Source organism: Mycteria americana, chromosome 21 (genome assembly GCF_035582795.1).
Source record: "Mycteria americana isolate JAX WOST 10 ecotype Jacksonville Zoo and Gardens chromosome 21, USCA_MyAme_1.0, whole genome shotgun sequence".
Lineage (NCBI taxonomy): Eukaryota > Metazoa > Chordata > Aves > Ciconiiformes > Ciconiidae > Mycteria > Mycteria americana.
In genome coordinates, this window is record NC_134385.1 from 4,919,396 (window position 1) to 4,940,992 (window position 21,597).

Here is a 21,597-nt window from a genome sequence, read left to right on the forward strand (position 1 = left end):
CCCTGTAACAAAACCTCGTTGTCCGGTTGGCACGTCAGCAGACACTACAATGAGGTGACCGTAAAAGTGTCCTCGGGGTGTTGTTGCTCTACCATGGGTCCCAAAAACCCGCTCTTCTGGGTGGGGGCCATGACGGGGTGCCCTTGGGGTGCAAAACTGGGGTACCTGTAGTTGTCCTGCAGCTGCAGCATTGAGTCTCTCGGTACGGGGGAGATGTTCAAGTCATTGATCAAGGGACAAGTGTAGGGTCCTCGGTGGTGAGCCCGGGACATCTCCAAGGGCTCCTTCTCGCCCTTGGAGGGGTGGGTGCCGCTCGGGCTGCTCAAGTGGGGGTTGAGACACGGGGGGTCCGTCCTGCCCATGAAGTCTACCAGCATACCGGCCCCCGCTTTGCCGTCGTACGAGGGGCTACGGGTGCTGGCGTTGGGGGAATACCAGTACGGGGGGTTTTTGCAACTGGGGGAGTCGTAGTGCGGTTGAGGCATGGGGAGATCACGGCAGGCCAGGTGGGGGGCGTGCGGCAGGGCCCCCCCCTGCATGCTGTGCTTGAGCGAGTCGCAGGCGGGCAGCTTGCGGATGTCGCCCGCCCGTAGGTCCTCCTTGAAGGCCAAGGTCGGGGAGCAGTTGGGCGAGAAGGCTTTCTGCAAGCCAGCCTCGAAAACAGTCTGCTGGCCAGGGGCTGCCAGCTGGTGCGGGAGGGCAGGGAAGTGCTTGCTCTCCAAATCCGGCTGCCCCAAACCGGGGGAGTCGCTCTGAAAGCCCTGGACGAAGGTCCCGTCCGAGGGGGTGGAGGGGTTCATGGAGTAGGGGCCGGCGTAGTCGCAGGGGTCCCGCTCGCCCACCCCGAAGCCCCGGGACTGGGAGGGCAGGGGGGACATGCTGCTGTCCCCGCTGTAGTAGTCCAAGCCCAGGTCCGTGCTCTCCTGGAAGAGGGGGTTGACCGCCTGCGACTTGGTGGGGAACTTGGCCTTGCCCGTCCCCCTCTCCTTCTTGGAGGCACAAGCCCCCCGGGACCCCCGGGGCTGCCGGGGTCCCGTGCTCCTCTTGGAGGGGTACACGGAGGAGGAGGAGGAAGAGGAGGAGAAGTTCAGATGGGAGGTGTCGAACATGTCCACCTTCTTCCGTCGGCCCCGACCGGGCTTGGAGTTGCTCTGGAAGAGGACGCTCTGGTTCCAGTTGTAGCCCGGGGCAGAGGACGCCTCGTTCCAGTCCATCATCAGCTTCTCCAGGCTGGAGAGGCTGGACTGGCCCTCGCTGGAGGAGGCCTCGCTGTTGGCACGCCGGTAGCCGGTCGGCTGGTTGAACTGGGTGCTGTCGGAGGAGGACTCGGAGAAGGTCTCCGAGACCGTCTGCTGCTTGGCTTTCTGCGGGGTGTAGTTAGAGATGTCCAGGATGACGTTGGGCTCGTTGAGGTGGCACTCGAAGCCCGGGTTGTAGAGCTGGCTGAAGGCCTCCGAGCTCCAGTCCAACCCACCGTAGCCTTGCCGGAAAGCCCACGGCGCGGCGCTGGGGAACTGCCGGCAATTTTCAGGCGAGGGCTGGAAGGAGGCTGAACCCTTGGGCACCATGTAGCCGCCGGGCGAGACGGTGCTGGCCCGGCTGTCGCAGCGCAAGGGGGTGTGTGCCGCGCTGGAGAACTGCCCCCCTTGCTCGGCGCTGTTGAAGAAGGCGGCTTTGCCCAGCGGCAGGCTGGGACCGGCCGTCTGCGGCGCGTACCCGGCGCTGTGGGCGCTGCTGGGGGAGGACGGGAGGCTGCTGCCGCTGCCGTAGGCGAAGCTGCAGTCCTTGCTGTTGGGGCAGTCCTGGGCCGACGGGTACTGCTTCCCCGGTGGGAAAACGCTGGCGGGTGCCACGCTCTGCCCGGCGCCGTAGCTGCCGTACGGGGAGTAGCCAGGGGCGCCGCTGGCCGCCGGGTGAGCCGTGGGCGACCGGGAGACGGCCGAGGGCGGCGCCAGCTTGGGGAAGGCCTCGGCCCCCCGGCACTCCGACGACCCTTGGGCCACGCCGTAGCCGGCAGCGGCAGCGGCAGCGCGGCCGGGCGGGAAGGCCGGCCGGCCCTGCATCGCCGCGTGGAAGGCGGCCTCGGCGCCGGGGGTTGCCGCAGCCACCTTGCCACCCCGGGCTGGGTAGGCGGCCAGGCCCCGCTGGCCCGGCAGGGCAGCCGGAGGGGCCGTGTAGGCGGCCGCCGACTTGCGGGACTCGGAGCGGGAGGCCGAGAGGGCGAAGTCCAGCAGGTCGGAGGAGTCGTCCGAGTCCAGCAAGGAGCGGAAATAGCCGGTGAAGAGGCTGTGCCTCTCCCCGCCGGCCTCCGTCTGCGAGGACGGCGTGCTCCCGGTGTAGAAGCCGGCCCGGCCGGAGGAGCCCGACTCCAGCCCGGCGGCGTGGAAGGGCCTCGCCTCGGCCCCTTGGTAGCCGCCGTTGCGGCCGGCCTGGCCGCCGGGGTGGCCGTGGTGGGGGGCCCAGGGGCTGCCCTTCTCCCCCCCGGCCCACTCGGCGGGGCCGTCGCCGAAGCTCTGCCCGGGGTTGGGCTCGGGGAAGAGTGCCCCGTTCTTGCGGGCCCGTCGCTTTCGCTTGGGTTTGCCCACGGGGTCGGGCTCCGGCCGGCCCCGCTTGCGCGGGTGCATGGTGTCGGCGTGGAGGGCGGCGGGGGCTTTCTTCTTCTTCCCGATGCCCTCGAAGAAATCGCTGAAGGAGCACCGGGCGGCGCGGGCGGCGTGGCCCCCCCCACGCCCGCCAAAGCCCCCCGCCTTGCCGCCGCGCCGGCGGAAGCCCTGGACGCGGTGCAAGAAGTGGGAGATGCTCTGGGTGTCGGGGGCTTGGTGGATGGACTCGGGCTCGCTGGGGGTCCAGCAGCGGGGCGGCGAGCAGCGCCCCGAGCACTGGCTCTGCCGGTTGAGGAAGGCCAGCTTGGCCAGCACGTCCGAGTAGTCGGCCTTGCTGTCGTTGGTGTCGGCAATGTAGGAGGGCTGGGGCGAGGCCAGCTTCTGCTTCCTCCTCCTCCTCTTCTTCACCTCTGGGGCGGGCTCCTTGGGCTTGGCTTGGCCCAGCAGCAGGTTCTTGGGAGGCCTGCCCCGCTTACGCTTCAGAATGATGGGCATCTCGCCGGGGGGGAAGACCACCACCACATTGCGCCCGTTGTTCTTCATCTTGAGCAGCGGCGTGGGCTCCATGGAGCTGCTGGCCGCCAGCTCCTTGCCCTCCAGGTTCAGGTTGCTGCTGAGCGATGACACCTTGTAGGTGGTCTTGTTCCTCCTCCCCAGGGACACGGGGATCTTGGCCATCTTCACCACCATCTTCCTCACCCCCCGGCACTTGCTCTTCTTCCCTGTCGCGGGGGCCTTGGGCACCTCGTCGGGGTCCAGCGTGGCGGGGGGCGGCGGCGGGGGGGCCAGCAGCGGGGTGCCGGGCTCCTCGGGCCCGGAGGGCACCTCGGCAGGCAGGGCGAGGGGGGACAAGACGCGGCTCTCGGGGGTGACGTCCGCCCGGCGCCCTCGCCCTGCCCTCCTCCGGCGGCACAGCATCTTTGGCTTGTCTGTCCGGCGCAGGGCGTACTTGCGGTGGTCCTCACCGCACCGCCCGCCCCCTCGGCCCCCGCAGGGGCCCCGCTTCACCACGCTGCCCAGGGGACACCCCCCCAGCCGGGGCTGCAGCCCGTGGGGTCGCAGCGGGTCCCCGGCGCCCGGCTGCGCCTCCAGCAGCTCCGACACGGGCCCCAGCGGCTGCGCCTCCAGCAGCGAGGGCTCGGCGGGCAGCAGCGGGGCCCGCGCGTCCAGCAGCGGCGGCTCCAGGGCCCCCGGCAGCGGCTCCAGCGTCTGCAGCCCCAGCGGCTCCGCCAGCGGCTCCAGCGACTGCAGCTCCAGCGACTCGGAGAGCGGCTCCAGCGACTGCAGCTCCAGCGACTCGGAGAGCGGCTCCAGCGACTGCAACCCCAACGGCTCCAGGTTTTGCAGCTCCAGTGACTCTGGCAGCGGCTCCAGGCTCTGCGAATCGAGCAGCTGGGGCTGCGACTCGAGGGACTGGGAATCCAGCAGCCGGGACTGGGAGTCCAGCTCTTGGGCTGGCAGCAACTGGGGCTGCGGCTCCATCGCCTGCGACTCCAGCAGCTGCGTCCCCGGGCACGCCAGGGAGGCCAGTTCGTTTAGGATGTCCGCCTCGGCCAGGTCCGAGTAATCGCCGGCGTCAGGCTGGGAGCAACCGGCTTCGTCCGCCGGGGCTTTGGAGGCCCCCCCCAAGCCCCCGCTGTGGCCGGGGGGCTGTGGGACGTTCCCCCCACCGCTGTCGGCTTCTCCGTCGCGGGCCGGGGCCCGGGGATGCCGCGGCGGCTCGGTTTTGCAGAGCACCCCCCGTTCCTCGGGGCTGCGGATGCTGTTGGCCAGGGAGGGCGAGGAGAAGAAGCTGTACTGGAGGTCGCGGTCGGCGGGCAGGAGGCGGCTGTCCTCATGGCCGCCGCCGCCGCCGCCGCCGCGGAGGCTGCCGCAGTCCAGGTGCACCCCGCTGCTCTTGAGGTCCTCGGAGAGACGGTTGAGGTCCTTCATGATGTCGATGAGCTGCACCACGGGGTGGAGGTTGATGTGCCCGTTGCCGCACTTGCTCCGGAGCAAGGCGAGGATGCTGTCGACGTTGCAGCGGCCCGAGGCCAGCGTCACGTTGGGGAAGGTTTTAGGCGCCCGATCGCGGGCGGTTGCCTCCTCCGCGCTGCCCCCCAGGATCCGGGGCTCGCCGGCACAGCCCAGCAAGTCCTGCGCCGCCTTGGTGCCCCCGTGCACGCTCTGGCACCGGTCGGCCGGGTCGCCGTGCAGCAGCGAGCCTGCCTGGTGCTCCCGGCTGAGCGCAGGGCACGAGCCCTCAGGAAAGCTCAGCACGCTGCAGGATAAGGCCTTTTCCGCCGGGCAGGCTGGGGGCCGCTGCGCCGGGTGCCCCGGCGGGTAGAACTTGGGCTCTCGGACGTAGTCGGGCGAGCCACGCACAACGCTGGTCGTTACCACTGGGCCCGGGGGCTTCACGCGCATCCTGACCTCCTCCTCCCCCGCGTGCCGCTTGGCCGAGCAGTTGCTGACATGGGGGTCGGGGAAGGTGAGACCGGGACCTGCGTGGGGCAGAGAGGGGGGACAGTGAGGCTCCGAGGGCACCGCCGGCCGAAAGCAGCCGGCAGCGCCTTGCTCCATCCCCGCCACCCGCGGAGAGGGGACGCCCGCATCCGCCCGCCCGGCTCGTCCCTGCCACGTCACCAGCGAGGACCCGGCTGGCAAGGTGGGAACCTGAACCCACCACCCACCAGTCTCCTCCCTCGCCCACCGCAGCGGTGGGGAAATGGGGTCTGGCCCCCTCCCCCTGCTCAGGGGGGGCTGGACGCCCGCCCCACGGCAGATCCGCCCGTGCTAGCCCCCGGCTGGCCCCGGCGCAGAGCCACCTCCAAGGGGAAGCGGGGTGGCTGGTGCCTGCGGGGGTCTGGGCTGCCCCGTCCCCCCCCCGTGGGGCAGGGCCGGGGGGTCCGGGGGGGTCGCGGGGCTGGGACTTACCCTCGGCTTTGCTGCTGCTCCTGCTATTGCACTTGAGGTCTCTGCAAAGGAAGGGGTGCGGAGGGTTAGCCCCGAGCCGGGGGGGGGGAACCTGGGTGCCCACCACGCCCAGCACCAGTCCCTGCAAGGGACATACCAGGGGCCGATCCTCCCGAGCTCCCACAGCCGAGAGGGCAGCGCCCGCCCATCACCCTGGCGTCGGGGCTGCCAGCGGGGCGGGGCCGGGGAAGGGGAGGGGAGGCTGCCTCCGATCTGGGGGACAGAGGGGACAGGTTTACCCCCCCCCCCCTGCCCCCACCAACCCCTCCAGGGGGACCGGGGGGGGGGGGGGGCGAGGCGGGGGCCCTGCGGCCGCGCTGCCACTAGGTGTCCCCGGCGAGCCGCGCTCCCGCCCGCCGCCGGCCCGGCCCCGCCGCCCCCCCGCCCAGCGCCCCGGCCCGGACGGACGGACGGACGGACAGACAGACCGGGGGAGGGGGGGGGGAGGGAGGGAGAGCGGGGACTCCTTTGCCCGCGGAGGTGGCTCAGCATGTTCCGCCCCCCCCCCCCCCCCCCCGCCCCACCTCCTTCCCACCCACCCGTGGACACCCCACGCACAGCTGCTGCCCCCACCCGAGGTGACACCGCCCGGTGCCGGCAGCCCCTGGGGACACCCCCGCCCCCCCGCCTCCCCTGCATCGCGTCTGCCTCAGTTTCCCCTCGCTGGCAATGGGGGCACAAGCGAAGTCTGCGCGGGGGTGTGTTGCACAAGCACCCACGAGTGGGCAGGGGTGCCCGGCAGCTGGCACAGCGCCCATGCACCCACTGCACAGCCCACCCTGCACCCCACGGGGGGCTGCAGGCACCCCTCTTTGCCCCCCACCCCCCCCCAGCCAAAGGCTTTGCAAAGCCGCGGAGCCCCCCCCCCCCCCCCCCCCCGGGATGCTTTGCAGCCCCCCCACTCCGGCCAAGGCAGGGACGGGCAGAGCAGAGGCAGCAAGATTTGCTTCCACCCCCCCCTCCCGGTGCAGCCCCCGCTCCCCATTCCCGGGGCGAGGGCCCCCCCGGGGTACCTGGGCCGGGGGTGCTTGCAGTGCAGGTTCACTTTGAAGCTCCTGCCGTCGCCGTCGCTGCCGGGCTGGCGGGGGCCGGAGCCCTGGGTGCGCGGGAACCACTCGGCTGGCGGGCTGGCACCGTTCTCCAGTGCGACGGGCTGGCAGGCGACCGAGCTCCCATCTGCTCGAGCAAGCACAGAGACCCCCGCGTGTCAGCCCGGCGGCCCCCTCCCCGGGGAGCACCCCCTGCCCTGCCCTGGGCCGGCGTGGGCGCCCGCAGGGCTGGGCACGCTGGGTGCCTCCCCTTCACGCCTCCCCCTCGAAGCCACCGCCCACGGGGACACCCAAGTGGACCCACGCTGTCCCCTCCACCCCACAGGATGGGGTCCGTCACGGGACGGCCGGGCACAGGGTGGCATTTTGGGGCGGGACACCCCTTTCCTCCCCGCCGTGGCCGTGCCTTGAGCTGGGGGCTGCCCATCCGAGGCCGGGCATCTCCCCGCCAGGCTGCAGGCCCACGCGCGCGCACGGCCACACGGATGTGCGGGTTGCACACGCGTGTGCGCGCAGGGCCCCCTGCTCCCCCGTGTGACACCGGCGTGCTGGGGGTCCAGGCACCCGAGGCAGCTGCCCATCCGGCACAGGGGTGCACGGCAGAGCCCCCCGACCCCTCGCGGTCCCCCGTCCCCGCGTGTCCGCCTGTTTTCCCCCCACCCAGAGCCGCGTGTGAATCCCTGCCTGTTGGCTCCCTCCCCCAGCGCACACCCGCAGACACACACACGCAGCCGCTCGGCGTGATCCAGGCTCTTCCCGGTGTCTGGATTAGCGTGACAACTTATCAACAAGGCAGGGAAAGAGAATTCAAACCTGTCAGTCCATCCGCATCCCCCCCTCCCCGTCTCCCCGTCAGCCTTTGGGCGCAGCGCTGGCACGAAGGCGATGCGGGCACCTCTCCGGCAAACGCTGCCGTGTTGCCTGCACGGTGTAGAGTTACACCAAGGGCAATGTGGAGCAGGAAAATATGTGCTAGAAAGACCGGTCTAGTCTCTGATGAAGCTGCTAATGTGCTCGGAGAGCTGTTGGAGGGGAGGCAGGCAGGAAGGAAGCAAACGGGAGGTTTTCCAGAACAGCCGCTGGGAGCCGGTCCCTGCCGCACACGCTGCGCACGGCTCGACGGGGAGGACCGGGGTGTCGTGGGGCACGGGGCGCGGCCCCCCCGTCTCTGTGCCGGTGTCCCCCCGCGTGTCCACGGCGCACGGAGCTGCGGATGCGCTGGCAAACCCTGTGGGATGCCCATGGGGTCCCCGACGGGGTGCATGGCACCCACCGGCGCGCGCCCAGGGGTGCCAGAGGTGCTGGGCACGTCCCCCCTGCCCTGCCCTGCCCGTCCAGCCGGCTCTTACCCCACACTGGCCGGCGTCAGGCTCCTGCCCTCGGACCCGCTGCCGCCCCCGGCGAGGCCACGTGTCCGGTGACAAGGAGGGGGACGCTCCCCGCGCCATGCCAGCGCTCCTCCCTCACCCAGGCCGAACCGCCGCCATCCGGCTGCCCCCCACGGCGGGGACCACCTGCGCCCCCCACCCGGCACCCGCCACGCCACGCCACAGGGACGGGCAGCACCCGCCATCCCCACACCACCGCCCCGCCACGCCACGGGGTGCAGGACGGGAGCCTGGCCCCGGGTGGTGGGGAGGGGGCTGTGGGGGGGAGACGGGCACGCCGGGATGCTCGCCACGCCGCCGCGCTCACTTTCACCTCCCTGCTCAGCCCCAGGCAGCCGCCACATGTTTCACATTAGGCTCTCCGGACTTCGCCATTCCTGGCTTGCTCGCCAGGGGTAGGGCCTTTTTCCTTCTTTTTTTTTTTTTTTTTTCCCCTTTTTTTTATTTTATTTTTTTTTTTAATTTTTTTTTTTTCTCCTCGCTGGTTACAAAACACCAGCCGAGACCACACAAGCGAAGAGGGATGGAGGGAACGAAGCAAGAGGGAGAGATAGATGGGCGCCGCGGGCGGGGGAGAGGCAGCGAGGCCGGGTGCTGCGGCGGGGCCGGGGGGGCTGAGGAGGGGGGAAGCGGGTGAGATTGCAGTCACCTCCGCTTCCCACCTCCTGACCCCGCAGCCCTGCAAAGATAACAGCCCCCGAAGACTGCTGACTCGCCTCGGAGAAATCCAATATCCTCGCCTGGTGAACTAATCGACTACCTGGGGCTCGCCACCTCCCCTGCCCGGGCTTAATCCTGCTGCTGCAAAGCTTTAATTAGTTTAACGGTTTCAGGCTTGACAGAGGTTGGCGGCGAGTGGCATGGCCCCCCCCCCCCCCCCCCCCCCAGCCTGGACAGGCTCCCAGGGGGCTCCCGCTTGGGTGGCAGGGGTGCTGCAGGGTGGGAGAGGTGGTACCATGAGGGGGCGGGGGGCTGCTGTGTGTGTGTGTCCCCCCCCCAGGTCCCCTGAGGCTGCTGGCACCCAGCCCCGACCCCCAGCGCTGGTGGCGGGGGGCACGGAAGGGCTCGCCTGGCACCGGCATGGCGGCAGCTTGCGGCAGAGGAATGGCCCCGCAAGCCACGGACGTGGTTTGGTGCCCGGCTCCGAGGCCACCCAGACATCAGGGTGGGGCCGGAGATGCCACCGGGAGACAGGCAGGCGGCAGGGACCCAGCCGCCACACAGATGGGGACACGACGGCCTGACGCCTCCCACCCCGCCGGGGCACCGAGCCGAGCTGCCCGCGGCAGCAGCGCCAGGGACGGGGGGTCCTCCCCATCGTCCCGACGCCTCCCAGGTCCCCGGGGCACCGCAGGGCGCTGGGAGGGGTCGGGGTGGCCCTAAATACCCCCACGTGGGTGTGGTGGGGTGTCTGGACACCCCGTCCCCCGTGTTCTGCGTGCACAGCCGGCACAGCTGTCCCCTGCGCGTGCACACACGCAGCTGGGGCACCGCAGGGGTGCCCCCCCCTTGCACGCGCACACGATGTGGCATCGGGGGTGTCCCACTCCTGCGCCCGCCTTTGCACAAGCCCGGGGACTCCGTGGCAGTGCCTCTCCCTTGCACGCTCACACGCACGCTCGCGCACGGCCGGGGCGTGGCGGGGGCTTCCCTCCCTTGCACGCGCACATCTGGGGGCACAGCGGAGGTGCAGCTCCCTTGCACGCACGCACGCAGGCCCCAGGGCACCGGGGAGGTGCCTCCCTCGTACACCCCCACCCCGCTGCTGACCCCTCCACACCCCGTCCCTCGCACGCTCCCGCACCCCCCCTTGCTCGCTGACACACACCCGGCCCCCCCCGGCCCCTGAGTCCCCCCGGCCCCATCCTGCGCCTGCTGACACCAATGGAAAATCCCCTCCAGTGACAGCTTCCTGGCAGGCGCTTTCCGAGGGTTTCCGTGTGCCCCAGCCAGCCCCCCCCCCCCCGCCACCTCCTCCCTGCGTCGCACGGGGGGTCGGTCGGGCAGGCAGGAGGACCCCCCGCCTTCGCCCCCCGCCACCCCGACCTCCGCGTCCCCCTTGCCTCGGCACCGCGGCCGCCACCCCCGAGCACGCAGGTCCTGCTCCCTCCTCTTCCTCCCCCTGCCTCGTCACCCTGCCTGCACCTCGCGCGTCGGGCATCCCCTGCCGCCGCCCTGCCCGCCTCCAGAACGGGGGCACCCATCAGCACCGGGGGTGCTTTGGGATCCCCCCTAGAAACCCGGGGCACCCACCCGCCTTGGGGACCCCACCGCCCCACGATGCTGCAGGCGCACGGGTTGGGAGCAGGGCAAGAGCCGGGGGTCCAGAGGGGTGGGCACGGATGGGTGCTGGGGCACAGGGTGCTTGCCGGCAGGGGTGCGGGGTGCTTGCAGGCAGCCCTGACCGCTCCTTCGGTTGTCACCCCGCTCCCTCCGCGGTTTGAACCTGTCCGTTGCCACGTCCCCCCGCCGCCTGCCCTCTCTGCCGCGCCGGTAATTAGGAGATGGAGCAGATGGCGCCTGGGTTTCATCTTAGGTAACGGGTCCAGCCGAGCCGCTCGGCTGCTGGTTCCCTTCACGGGGCTGTCGGTCGCCAGAGCAGAGGTTTTTTGGGGTCCCCCCCCGAGGAGGGAGCTGGTGGGGGAACACGTCCCACCGAGGCGGTGCCGGGATGCGGTGCTGCTGCGGGAGGAGATGGTGCTGCTGGGAAGGGCTTGGCTGGTGCGTGGGGCAAATGCACCTGGGAGTCGTGGCCCCGAGGGAGAGCTGGGGCTGGGAGCCACCCTCCCATGGCACCCCGGGGTGCCACGTCCCTGGGGCAGGCTCAGGCACCTGCCCTGGCACCGGGGAGGGGGCTCTGGGACCGCCGGGCTATAAGCAGGGGGTGCCCGCAGGTCTTGGCATCCCCCCAACCACCCAGCGCTGCAGCAAGGCAGGGTGGGAAACTCATTGCCAAAACAGCTCCGAAATCCCGGCTGGCCCTGGAAGCGGGGACCCTGGGGACACCGATGCCCCCACGCTGCTGGGGACGACGCTAAGTCGGGGGACACAGCCCTTCTCTCGGGCCTGGCCCCAGGTGTGGTGCTGCCACTGGGGTCTCCTGCAGCACAGTCCCCAGCCTGGCCGGTGGCATCATCCAGGCCTGGTGGTCCCGGAGCTGGTGGGACCCTTGATGGGTTCAGCCCTGAGCCCCGTAACACGTCACGGTGCCCTCGAGGTGGGCAGGGATGGGGATGCCTGGTCAGGCCCCTATTCCTGCTGTTGCAGGAAACCATCTCCCCTGCAACGACCATCTCCCCTGCCATGACCATCTCCCCTGTGATGACTACGTCCCCCACAAGAAACCATCTCCCCTGCAACAACCATCTTCCCTGCAATGACCGTCTCCCCTGAGATGACCATGTCCCCCACAAGAAACCACCTCCCCTGCAACAACCATCTCCCCTGCCATGACCATCTTCCCTGCAATGACCATCTCCCCTGCCATGACCATCTCCCCTGCCAAGACCATCTTCCCTGCAATGACCGTCTCCCCTGTGATGACCATCTCCCCTGCCATGACCATGTCCCCCACAAGAAACCATCTCCCCTGCCATGACCATCTCCCCTGCCAAGACCATCTCCCCTGCAATGACCGTCTCCCCTGTGATGACTATGTCCCCCACAAGAAACCATCTCCCCTGCCATGATCATCTCCCCTACGATGACCATCTCCCCTGCCATGACCATGTCCCCCGCAAGAAAGCATCTCCCCTGCAACAACCATCTCCCCTGCGATGACCACCTCCCCTGCAAGAGCCGTCCCTCCTGCAGCGATCGTCTCCCCTGCAACAACCATCACCCCTGCAACGACCATTTTCCCCTGCAATCATCTCCCTCTGCAAGAAACCATTTCCCCGTGCGAGGACCCTCTCCCCCCACGTCACAGGCCTGGGTGGGCGCAGCCGCCCGGGGACACGGATGCCGGGGGGCACGCTCCCCTCCACGCCCAGGTGTCCCCAGCCCCAGTGGCATCACCCAGCGAGGACGCAGCCCCCTCTCCCGCCCCAAACCCCTTGGCCCCGGCGGGACCTGACCCCCCCTCCTGGCTGGGGGGGACAGGAGGCGGCGGTGGGGCCGGGGGAGGTGGGGCGGTGAAACCGCTCGACAGATGGACTGCAGAGACGGTGGCACCTCGGCCGGCTGGAGCCCAGAGCCGCAGTTCAGAGCTAGCAGGGAAACGGGCTAAATTTAGCTGCTTTCCTCGGTGCCAGCTTTGTTCCCCCGCCCCGTCGAGCCAGCGCGGGAGGCGAGCAGCCAGCCTGGCCCCCTCCTCTGCCCTCTCCCTGCCGGGGGGACACACACACCCCCCCCAGCACCCATCCCTCGGGGTGCCAGGTCGGGGTGCCAGGGGCTCCTTGGGGTGCCGGGTATTTTTGCACGCACGTCTCCGTGCCATGGCCGTTCCCGGCGGTGCCATGGGGTGCTTCGCCCCGGCGTGGTGAGCGTGACCCGGGGCCCCCCCTCAACGCGCTGGCAGGCCTGAGGCTGCGCAGACGGCCACGGCCCCCCTCTCCGGGCTCCCTGTTATAGCCACAGCATGAGTCACAGCCCCGGTGTGTCCCTGCCCAGTGCCGGCCACGCCGGGTCATGTAACACCCGCAGCCGCGTCGGCGCGCAGAGGGGCTCCGTCCCCTGCCCGCGCTACCCCCCGCCTGCAGCTTGCGGCACCCAGGGCGGCTCTGCAGCCCCCCGACACCCTGCTGGGGGACCCCCGGGGAGGGCACAGAGGCGATGCTCGGCTCCCCCCCCGTCCCTAGCCGGCTGCGAGGCCGCGGTGCGCTGCGGGTTAACGCCAAGCGGGGCTGGGATCCTGCGAGGCCAGTAACATTTGGAAGGCGCCAGATGGACGCGTGCCCGTGCCGAAAGCTCGCTCGGCACAGCCATGCTCCCCCGGCGCTGGGGCTGGGGGGCTGCCCGGGGCAGCAAAGGGGCGCCCGCCGGGATGCGGGGATGCTGACCACGTGCCCGCCGGGGTCCTGGGCCGCCCAGCACCCACCCACGCCCCCACGCCGGGCACCGCCGCCGCCCCCCTCGCTTCCAGCCCCACCGCAGGGAATGGCGGCAGCGGGGTCCAGGTGCACCGGCCGAGCCCGCGGCATCACTGCTGCACCCCTTCGGTGCCGACACCACGCCGGGGCGGCCAGGTGGGGACCGGGGGGTCCGGGCAGGGGGAGAGCAGCCAGTTGCCTCCCTCGGCCAATTTTAGAAACTGGCTAGACAAGAAAAGCAGAATGGGCCGGGCAGGATTTACGGCCGGGCTGGTGTCAGGGTGGTGGTTTTTTTTTTTTTTTTTTCCCTTTTTTTCTTTCTTTTTTCTTTTTTTTTTTTTTTTTTTTGTGGGAGGCACACACGAGTTGAGCGGAAACTCCTGGCTGCGGATCCTGTTTCCTGGGAGATGCGGCGTGGTGCAGGGCCGGCTGGGGCCGAGCTGGGGTGTGGGAGCCACTGGGGACGATGCCAGCGCCGGCGTGCCGGGGCAGGGGTGCGGGGAGGGGGACAGGGGCTGCCCCCCTCCTCACACCCCCGCCCCAGCATGCCGGCAGCCTGGCACCCCGCACACAGGTGGGCGCGGAGGGGATGCACCCACCGACAGGTACGGGTGCAGGTGTGCACGGGGCTGCAGGTGCACGAGGCAGTTGTGCGCACGCAGGAGTGTGCGCAGGTCCGTGCACGGGGGGAGGACTGTGCACACGGGGGGGCACCCACGGGGAGCATTGTGCACACACACGTGCACCCACGGGGAGCATTGTGCACACACACGTGCACCCACGGGAAGCATTGTGCACACGTGGGGGCACCCACGGGGAGCATTGTGCACACACACGTGCACCCACGGGGAGCATTGTGCACACACACGTGCACCCACGGGGAGGATTGTGCACACGTGGGGGCACCCACGGGGAGCATTGTGCACACGGGGGGACACCCACGGGGAGCATTGTGCACACACACGTGCACCCACAGGGGAGGACTGCGCACACGTGGGGGCACCCACGCAGACAAGTAGGGGTGCAGGTGCACACGCACACCCCCGTGGGTGCAGGTGCACACGCAGGTATGGGAACACGCGCAGGCAGCGGTGCACACGCAGGTGGGTGCACAGGTGGGTGCGCACAGGTACGCACACAGAGGTGTGCCGGCACGTGGATGTGCAGCACCCACCTCCCATGCACACGCAGGATGACACCCACTCGGGGGTACAATGCACCGCCGTGCCCCCGCACCCTCCCGGCTACGCGGCGCTGGCAGCCCCAGCTGGGCACCCAGGCAGCACCCATGGGCTCCCCGCAGTGCAGGGACCCCTCAGGTCCCCGAAATGGCCAGGCCAGCGGCGTGGACCCCCCATTCTGCACCCCAGCAGCGGCAGAAGCAGGAGGCCGTTGACAGCTCGTGCCAGGGGCCACGCTGGGTTTTGCCCCCGTGGGAGCGGGTGACCCCAAAACACAATTCACCCTTCGCCTTTGAGAGGCCGTGGTGGCCCCCGAGAAGCCAGGGGTGGGAGGAAGGTGCGAGCGCAGGGGAAGCACCCGGGGTCCGGCAGCGATACGCAGCGGGGGCACGGGCACGCGCGGGGAAACCGAGGCAGGGAGCAGGGCGGGCTGTGCCCGGGGCGCGGATGGAAACGGGGAGCCGCAGCCAACTCTCCCAGAGCACCCGGGCGTCCTGTGCCGCCCCAGCCCCCCGCTCCGCTCCCACCCAGCTGCCCTCCCGGCTCCGGTTACAGCCGCGGCCGGGCCAGGCTGCGGCACTGGGTGTCCCGGGGGGCCAGGCTCCCCAGGGACGGGGGATCAGGGCACGCGGCCCTCCCCGCGCTTAGCCACAACCCACCAGCATCGCTGCTCCAGCCACGTACGAGCCTCAGAGCGCGCACACCTATAGATACGCCTATTTTCCCTTTCCCCCCCCCCTCGCCGGGGAGCTTTCCATTAAAATTGGAAGAACGCAACTTGTCGGCAGAGCCCCGGCGCGGATCGTACACAGCCTGTCACTCACACATCACTTTGTAGATGCCCATAAATTGCTTCATTACCTCTTCTAATTGAGGAGAACGCAGCTGCTGTTGGGCGGTGACAGAGCGCCTTCCCTTTGAAGGATGCCTCGCTCTCCAAAGACGGGTCCGGCAGAGCCACAGAGCCCCACCAACATCCCAATAATAATAATAATAATAGTAATAATAAGGATAATAACAGTATCCAAGCAAAATCCCTCAGCAAAGGGCAGCGGGGCTCACGTGCGCTGGAGCCCGCTTGCGGGAGGGGGATGAGGTGCTCGGCAGGCTCTGCGCCGGTGGGGAAACTGAGGCACGAGGGAGGTTGCACGGCGCACGGGGAGAGGGCGGGGATGCAAACCCTTGCGTCGCACCGGGACCCTGCGGGGGGGGGACACCATGGCGGTGACAGGGTTTAGGGACAACCCCGCGCTCGGGGGGCAGAGGACGGCGCATCTCCCAGGCCCGCGGCAGGGATCCGGGGGGCGAGGGGGATCCACGGGGCACGGCGCTGCCGAAACTCCCCGGGGAACCTCCCACCCCGGTCAGGGGCTACGTCCTCCCAGCTTCGCCGGCACGAAGCCAGGGGTGCCTGCCACCCTCCCGCGTCCCCGTCCCCTGCGCCCCGTCCCCGCGCGGGCCCCCCGGCTTTGTCTGGCAGGCGGCGAGTGGCTGCGGCTGGGCTCGGTCCCCTTGCAGGATACTGCAGAAGGATTTACTGTATTGCAGCTTGTGCTGGCTGCAGCCCAGCGCACAATAGATTAGCTGTAGCCCAGGGCAGCACGTTGCGGGGGAAGGAAGGTGGGATTCATTCGGATGCAGATTGCAGGGCATTTGCTGCAGTATACTGCAGGATCCGGCCACTCGCTCGGGACCCCCCATCATCCCGCTCCAGCCCTGGCAGAGGGGCTCTGAGGGGCGCACGCGTCCCCTCCCCGTCCCCGCGCCGTCGCCCCCGCCAAATTTTATGGCACGGATGTTCGCTATGGCTGCGGGTGCCCACGTGGGCTGGGGGACGCCCCGCTTGTCCCCTGTCCCAATCCCAGGGGGTCCAGAGGGGCCGCGGTCCCCAACAGCACCCGGGTGCTGCTGGGGACGCCGGGGCCCCCCTCGCTGGGTGCGACGGCACAAAGCTGGTGCAGGGAGGAAGCCAGGGACTGCAAGCAGCACTAATTGATCGCGATTAATTCAGCTCCTACCTCCCCGGGTGGCAGGGAGAGATGCTGAGACACAAACCCAGCCCACAGAGCTCCCCAGACAGGCTCCGCTCTCCCCCGCGCCCCTCCCTTCCCCCAGTTCGGGCACCCAGGCCTGGGGGACCCGCGCTGCCTGTCCCCGGGGACGTGGGGGGCTCTGGTGGGTGCCTGGCTCCTGCTGCTGCCCCAGGGGTGTTGGGTGCCCATGGGCACACGGTTTGGGGATGGGTCCTTGGGGTGGACCCAGCTCCCTGGGATGCTTTTGGCTGCTGGGGGGGGGGGTGGGGTGGGTCCCACCAGTGCCCCACACCTCTCCCCACCCCTCCGGGATGCAGGGATGGCGGCACGCCGGGAGATGATGCGCAGGCAACGGCGCAGGTGCCGGGGGTCACCGACGGCCTCGCGGTGACACCGTGGCACTTTTGGCAGCGTCACTGGCCTTGTGGGTGCAAACCAGGGGACCCAGGGGTGCTGCTGCCACCTCCTCCAGCACCCAGCCTCCGCCCCGGCGGGCACAGGCAGGCACAGGCAGGCACAGGCAGGCACAGGCAGGCACAGGCAGGCACAGGCAGCGCCGCCGTGGGCACGGCGGGCAGGGGGGCTGGCGTGGCGTGCAGAGGGGGGGACCCCAGCGGCCGTCTGGATTTCGAGGGGAGTTTGGAGCCTGCGGATTCAGGCTCCGTAATCCTATGTGGGATGCAGTTTCCACAGCAACAGCGGGTCAGAGGGCAGCGAGGGGAGCCGGCTGCTCCGCTCGGGATTGCAATTGTGCCGCCGCTGCCGAAAAGCCACCGGGGCGAGGTGCCGGGGCGAGGTGCCGGGCCGGACGGCGGGGCCACGGTGGTGAAGGCAGGCGGCGGTGCGGGGGCCGCGCGGGGCGCGGGGGCGGCCGGGCTGGTGCTGCCGGGGAGGCAGCGAGTGGCTCAGTGTGGCGTTGTCAGCAAAGATGTCACTAATTGTCTGCAGGAGCAGCAAACTCTCGTTAACCCTTGGGCAGCCGGCGGTGGGCGCGCCGCCGAGGCCGGGGGCACCCAGGGACCTGCTGCCGAGCACCCTGAGTCAGTCCCACCTCTGCCACCGCCCCGCCTGCATGGCCCTGGGCAAGTCACCGCGCTGTTCCCACACCCACTTTCCCCCCGTGCGGCTACCAGGACCCCAGTGCATCCCAGTTGGTGACCACAGCCAGCAGGGTGACCCTGGGCAGCCCCTCTCCTTGCCCCACGGGCTCTGGCTTTGCCCCCGCTGCCTGCGGTTGAGACAGCACTTGGCCAAGCAGGAACATGGAGGCAAATGCTGGCAGCGCCAAGGCCACTATGGCATGGCCACCTCCGTCCCCGGCCACTTCCATCCCTGGTCCCCTCCATCCCTGGCCACCGGCCCCGTGGGCACCCCCGGCAAGCGCAGCAGGGTGCAGACACAGGCGGAGGGGGACGCAGCACCCACGCCGTGGCCACCACCCAACCTGCGCCACGCTCCGCACCTCGCCACAGCTCCATCCCCGTGGGAAAAGGGTGCGTGGCCCCGCAGTGACACTTGGGGATGAGGCACGAGCACCCACCCTGCCCCAGGAGGCTTTTGCCACGGCTGGTGGAGGCGTAAGCGCCAGGGCAGAGGCAGAAATGGCTTTTCCACCTCCCAGCCGGCTCCTTTACCTGGGAGCGCTGCCGGGAAGCGCTGACGTCGGCAGGAGCGAGCGGGGGTGGCGGGGGGAGGCCAGGGCTGGGGCAGCCGGAGCAGGGTCAGCAGAAAGCCTCCGGCTCCGCTCACCCCTGCCAGCCACCCCGCAGACCTTTTGTTCCCATTCAGCACCTTTCCCAGCACCCACCGCCTCCCGTGGTTCCTCTCTGGGGGGGCCAGGGGAGGGCCCCCCCCCCAGGTACCATGGTTTTCGGTGAGCAGATGCCTCCTGAGCGAGGCAGGAGGTGCCCGGCGTGGCTCAGGGCACGGGGGACCCATGCGGTGATGGGGATGCGGGCACATCCTGCCCCAAGGCGGGGTGACCAGGGGGAGGTGGCGGCTGTTCTGCGTGGGGGATCTGAACCCGAACCCCAAAAAACCACACGCCCCGCCCCCCCCAGCACTGGGATGCGGCGGAGAGAGGGGGCGAGGGGAGGAAGGCAGCAGGGCTCCCCACCACCATGTCCCTGAGCATCGCCCGGGTCCCCAACTGCTGCCCCAACGCACAGCCACCCCCCTGAGCCCAGGGGAGGGAGGGGACAGATCCTGCACTACCCTGGGGAATGGGTACAAAACCAGTGCTTCCCACTGCAGACAGCCACAAGGACTGGGAGGACGCAGGGCACAGCCCGCTGCCCCCACCTCTGGCATCCCGGCACCCCAACAGCACGGTGGGGACACCGAACCGGCACCCGTGACAAAGCCCACCCCGCAGGGTGACAGCACCAGGGACCCCCGGAAACCCGTGGTGGGTGCAGCTCTCCCATCCCCACCGCAGCCACAGCCGCCACCGATGCCCGGGGAGGAGCCGGGGCTGGGCAGGTCTGTACAAGGCCGGGGACTCTCCCAGCCTCCGAGGACTTTCGGCTGGGATTTCCCGAGCGGGATGCGGGTTTGTGGATGTCGCAACGCTCTGCGATTTCTGCTCCGCCAGCTCCTCGGACCCACGCACGCAGCCGGTGGCCTCACAGGCACCCATCGGCGAGGAGCCCCGGGGGTTGCGCCCGTGGCCGTCAAGCATCCTCCCTTTGCCGAACGCCCGGCCCGGCGTGCCGCCCGCGCTCGGCGAGCACCGGCCCCGAGCCGGCTGCTGGGTGCCTTGCAGAGCTCCCAGGGTGGCACTGCCAGACAGGGCTGTGGTAGCAACACCCTGCCCAGTACGGCTTACTGGTCATACTGGGCATCCTGCAGCTGGCACTGGCCCTAAGCAGCTCCCTCCGTTTCAGCGTTGCCTGGGGACCTCCTGCACCCCGGCATTCCGCCACGCGCCCTCCAGCTGGGCTGCACACCCAGCCCCGGGTGCAAATGCAGCCCTGGGTGCAAACCCACCTCTGGGTGCAAACGTGGCCCCGGGGCGCTGCGCCCCGTTACATCGCCTTTCAGCCAGCCAAACCCCAGCACCCTTCTCCTTCCCCGGCCGCCCCAGCCCAGCCCAGTGCCACCCCGTCCCCCCGCGAGGTGCCGCAGGTCCCCCCGCTGCCAGCCTCGCCCTCTGGATACAGCAGACAGGTCTCTTCCCCCCAGGCTCCCTTACTCGGCGTCTGGCTGAGCTAAGCGTATTTAGCGCTTTTAATTGTTCTTAATAAATCAATCCCGCCAGCCCCTTAAATCATTTTTGTGGCTTCCCTCTCAGCCGTCCCCGCGGCGGTGCTGGTGTGGAGCCTGCTGTCTGCAGCGCTGCCGGGGGGGGCCGGCTGGTCCGGGGGGGCCGGGACGCACCCTGCCCACCCCAGCACCCACCTCGCTGCTCCTCACCCATGGGTGCAGCCCAGGAGCGGCTGCGAGGCCCCAGCAAGCAGAGCACCCACCCGGGAGCTGGGTGACGGGGTGCTCTGCCTGCCTGGCGGGTGCCCGTGCCTCAGTTTCCCTCCCTGCATGGGCTGTTTTAGGGATGCACTGGCTGCTCGCCTTCTCCCTGCTCTGTGGGTTCAGTCACCCCAATATTGCCGCGTTTTGGGGGACGCCGAGGGAGCACAAGTCCCTCCTCTTGCTGTGGCTATGGCTCCGCACTCCACGCCCCTCGGGACCGGATGCAGCGGGAACAGCACCCTGTTGGCCCATGCACCGCGTGCCTCAGTTTCCCCAAATGGCACAGCCCTGACAGGACAAGCGCTGGGGCTGAGCAGGGGCTGCGGGGGGGGGGGGGAGAACACAGTGTGGGGGGACCCCAGCGGGTCCCTCGCCGACGCTGAGCCTGTGCCCAGAGGTGGTGACAGTGGATGTCACCGACGTGGCACTCCCGTCCCAAGCTGGCGCACGGTGGTGCCAGGCTTTGCCAGCGCAGAGGGACACGTGCCTTCCTCCTCCTCGCCCCCGGTGCGGCTGCAGAGCCCAGGCAGACACGCCATCCCCCTGCCCGTGCCCAACCGAGGGCGCAGGCTGAGGCTGGCCCCGCTCGTGACACCCCAGGCGGGATCAGCGCGGCCCCCAACCACCTCCGGCTGCCTTCCCGGGGCTCGGTGCTGCGCAGTGGCGACGGTGACACCCAGCCGGCTGCCAGCACTCCTCTTTTTAGGGCCGCACCACGCACCCACGCCATCACCAACACCCCGCAGCACCCCCCCCCGCCGGCGCACCCCGCATCCCCCTCCGTCCCACCACCCAACCCCGCGCCCCATCCGTCACCCCGCCACCCACTCCAGCCCCACCGGCAATTTCCGTGGAAGGGCTGAACACCCAATACCCAAGACGGCTGCCGGGGGGGGGATCTATCTCCAAACAGCCTGTGCTGGCTTTGGGCGAAAAACAAACCCGGCAGGGCTTGGAGGGAGAGAGCTAACCTTGACACAGTTGCAGCAGTCACTAATAGCAGGCAATATGCCTGTTCTTGGGGGACTGTTGCAGTTGCTAAGATACTGGCAGCCCTGTGAATGGAAATGGGTCAGTAAACCTGTGGAGAGATAGTGTGACACTGTAACCGGCACAGCTGTTGCAGCCTACATCGAAATCCCACCCTTTCAATATTTATCACTCTCCGCCTTCGGTTCTTTCCTCCCAGCAATTTTCCACATTGGTTTTTCCCGGGGTTGGCGAAAGCACCCCGAAGACTTTAATGGGAAGAGAGGCGGTGGAGATGGGAGAGGCGACGGGGTGCGAAAGGCGGGTTGGGGGGAGGGGGGGAGGGAACTTAAAGCCCCCCGCTTTGGGTGGGTGTCCCCCCCCCGTTCCGTGAGCAGGATGGAGCCAGTTCTTGGAGAGATTTAACAGGAAACAGGCTATAATCCCCCTGGTAGGAAAACGGGTTAAAAGGTCAATTTACTTCTGTCCCTCGTTTAGGCACTGTGGTGAAATTACACACTCGCAGGAGCCGCTGCGCACGGTTGGGAGAGGAGGGAGCGGGCGGGAGTGTCCGTCTCCGTCTGTCCGTCCGTCCGTCCCGCCTGCCGCGCTCCCCGTGCCTTCCCGAGGTGCCCCGGGAGCGCGCGGCCGGGAAGGAGTTCCCGCTGGAGCGCGCGCGGCATCCGATGCGGCCCCACAAGCGGCATCCGATGTGGCCCCACAAGCGGCATCCGATGCGGCCCCACAAGCGGCATCCATGCGGCCCAGCGTCTCGCCCCGCGCGGCTCGGCACACGCGGTGCACACGCACGTGCACCCGCGAGGGGCCCGCGTGCACACGCGCGCCCCGTCCCGACCCGTCCGCCCGCAGCACCGCCGGCGCGGGAATTCGGAACGCGGGAACTCTGCTGCCCGCCGCGGT

General features: G+C 69.4%; 1 protein-coding gene across 6 annotated transcripts in view; it reads right to left on the bottom strand.

Moving 5' to 3' along the window:
* The window catches only part of AHDC1 (AT-hook DNA binding motif containing 1), a 54,180-nt gene that overhangs the window by 2,735 nt on the left and 29,848 nt on the right, over positions 1-21,597 (bottom strand). For 5 of the 6 annotated variants that reach the window (XM_075522190.1, XM_075522193.1, XM_075522192.1 and 2 more), the window contains 3 exons: positions 6,572-6,734; positions 5,520-5,560; positions 2-5,086 (listed from right to left, as the gene is read on the bottom strand). In XM_075522190.1, the coding sequence (XP_075378305.1) occupies positions 45-5,009 (4,965 nt within the window). In that variant the 5' untranslated portion in view covers positions 5,010-5,086; positions 5,520-5,560; positions 6,572-6,734 and the 3' untranslated portion in view covers positions 2-44. Of the gene's footprint in view, position 1; positions 5,087-5,519; positions 5,561-5,655; positions 5,751-6,571; positions 6,735-21,597 lie in introns of those variants that run through there. The other variant, XM_075522191.1, reaches the window with a different exon arrangement.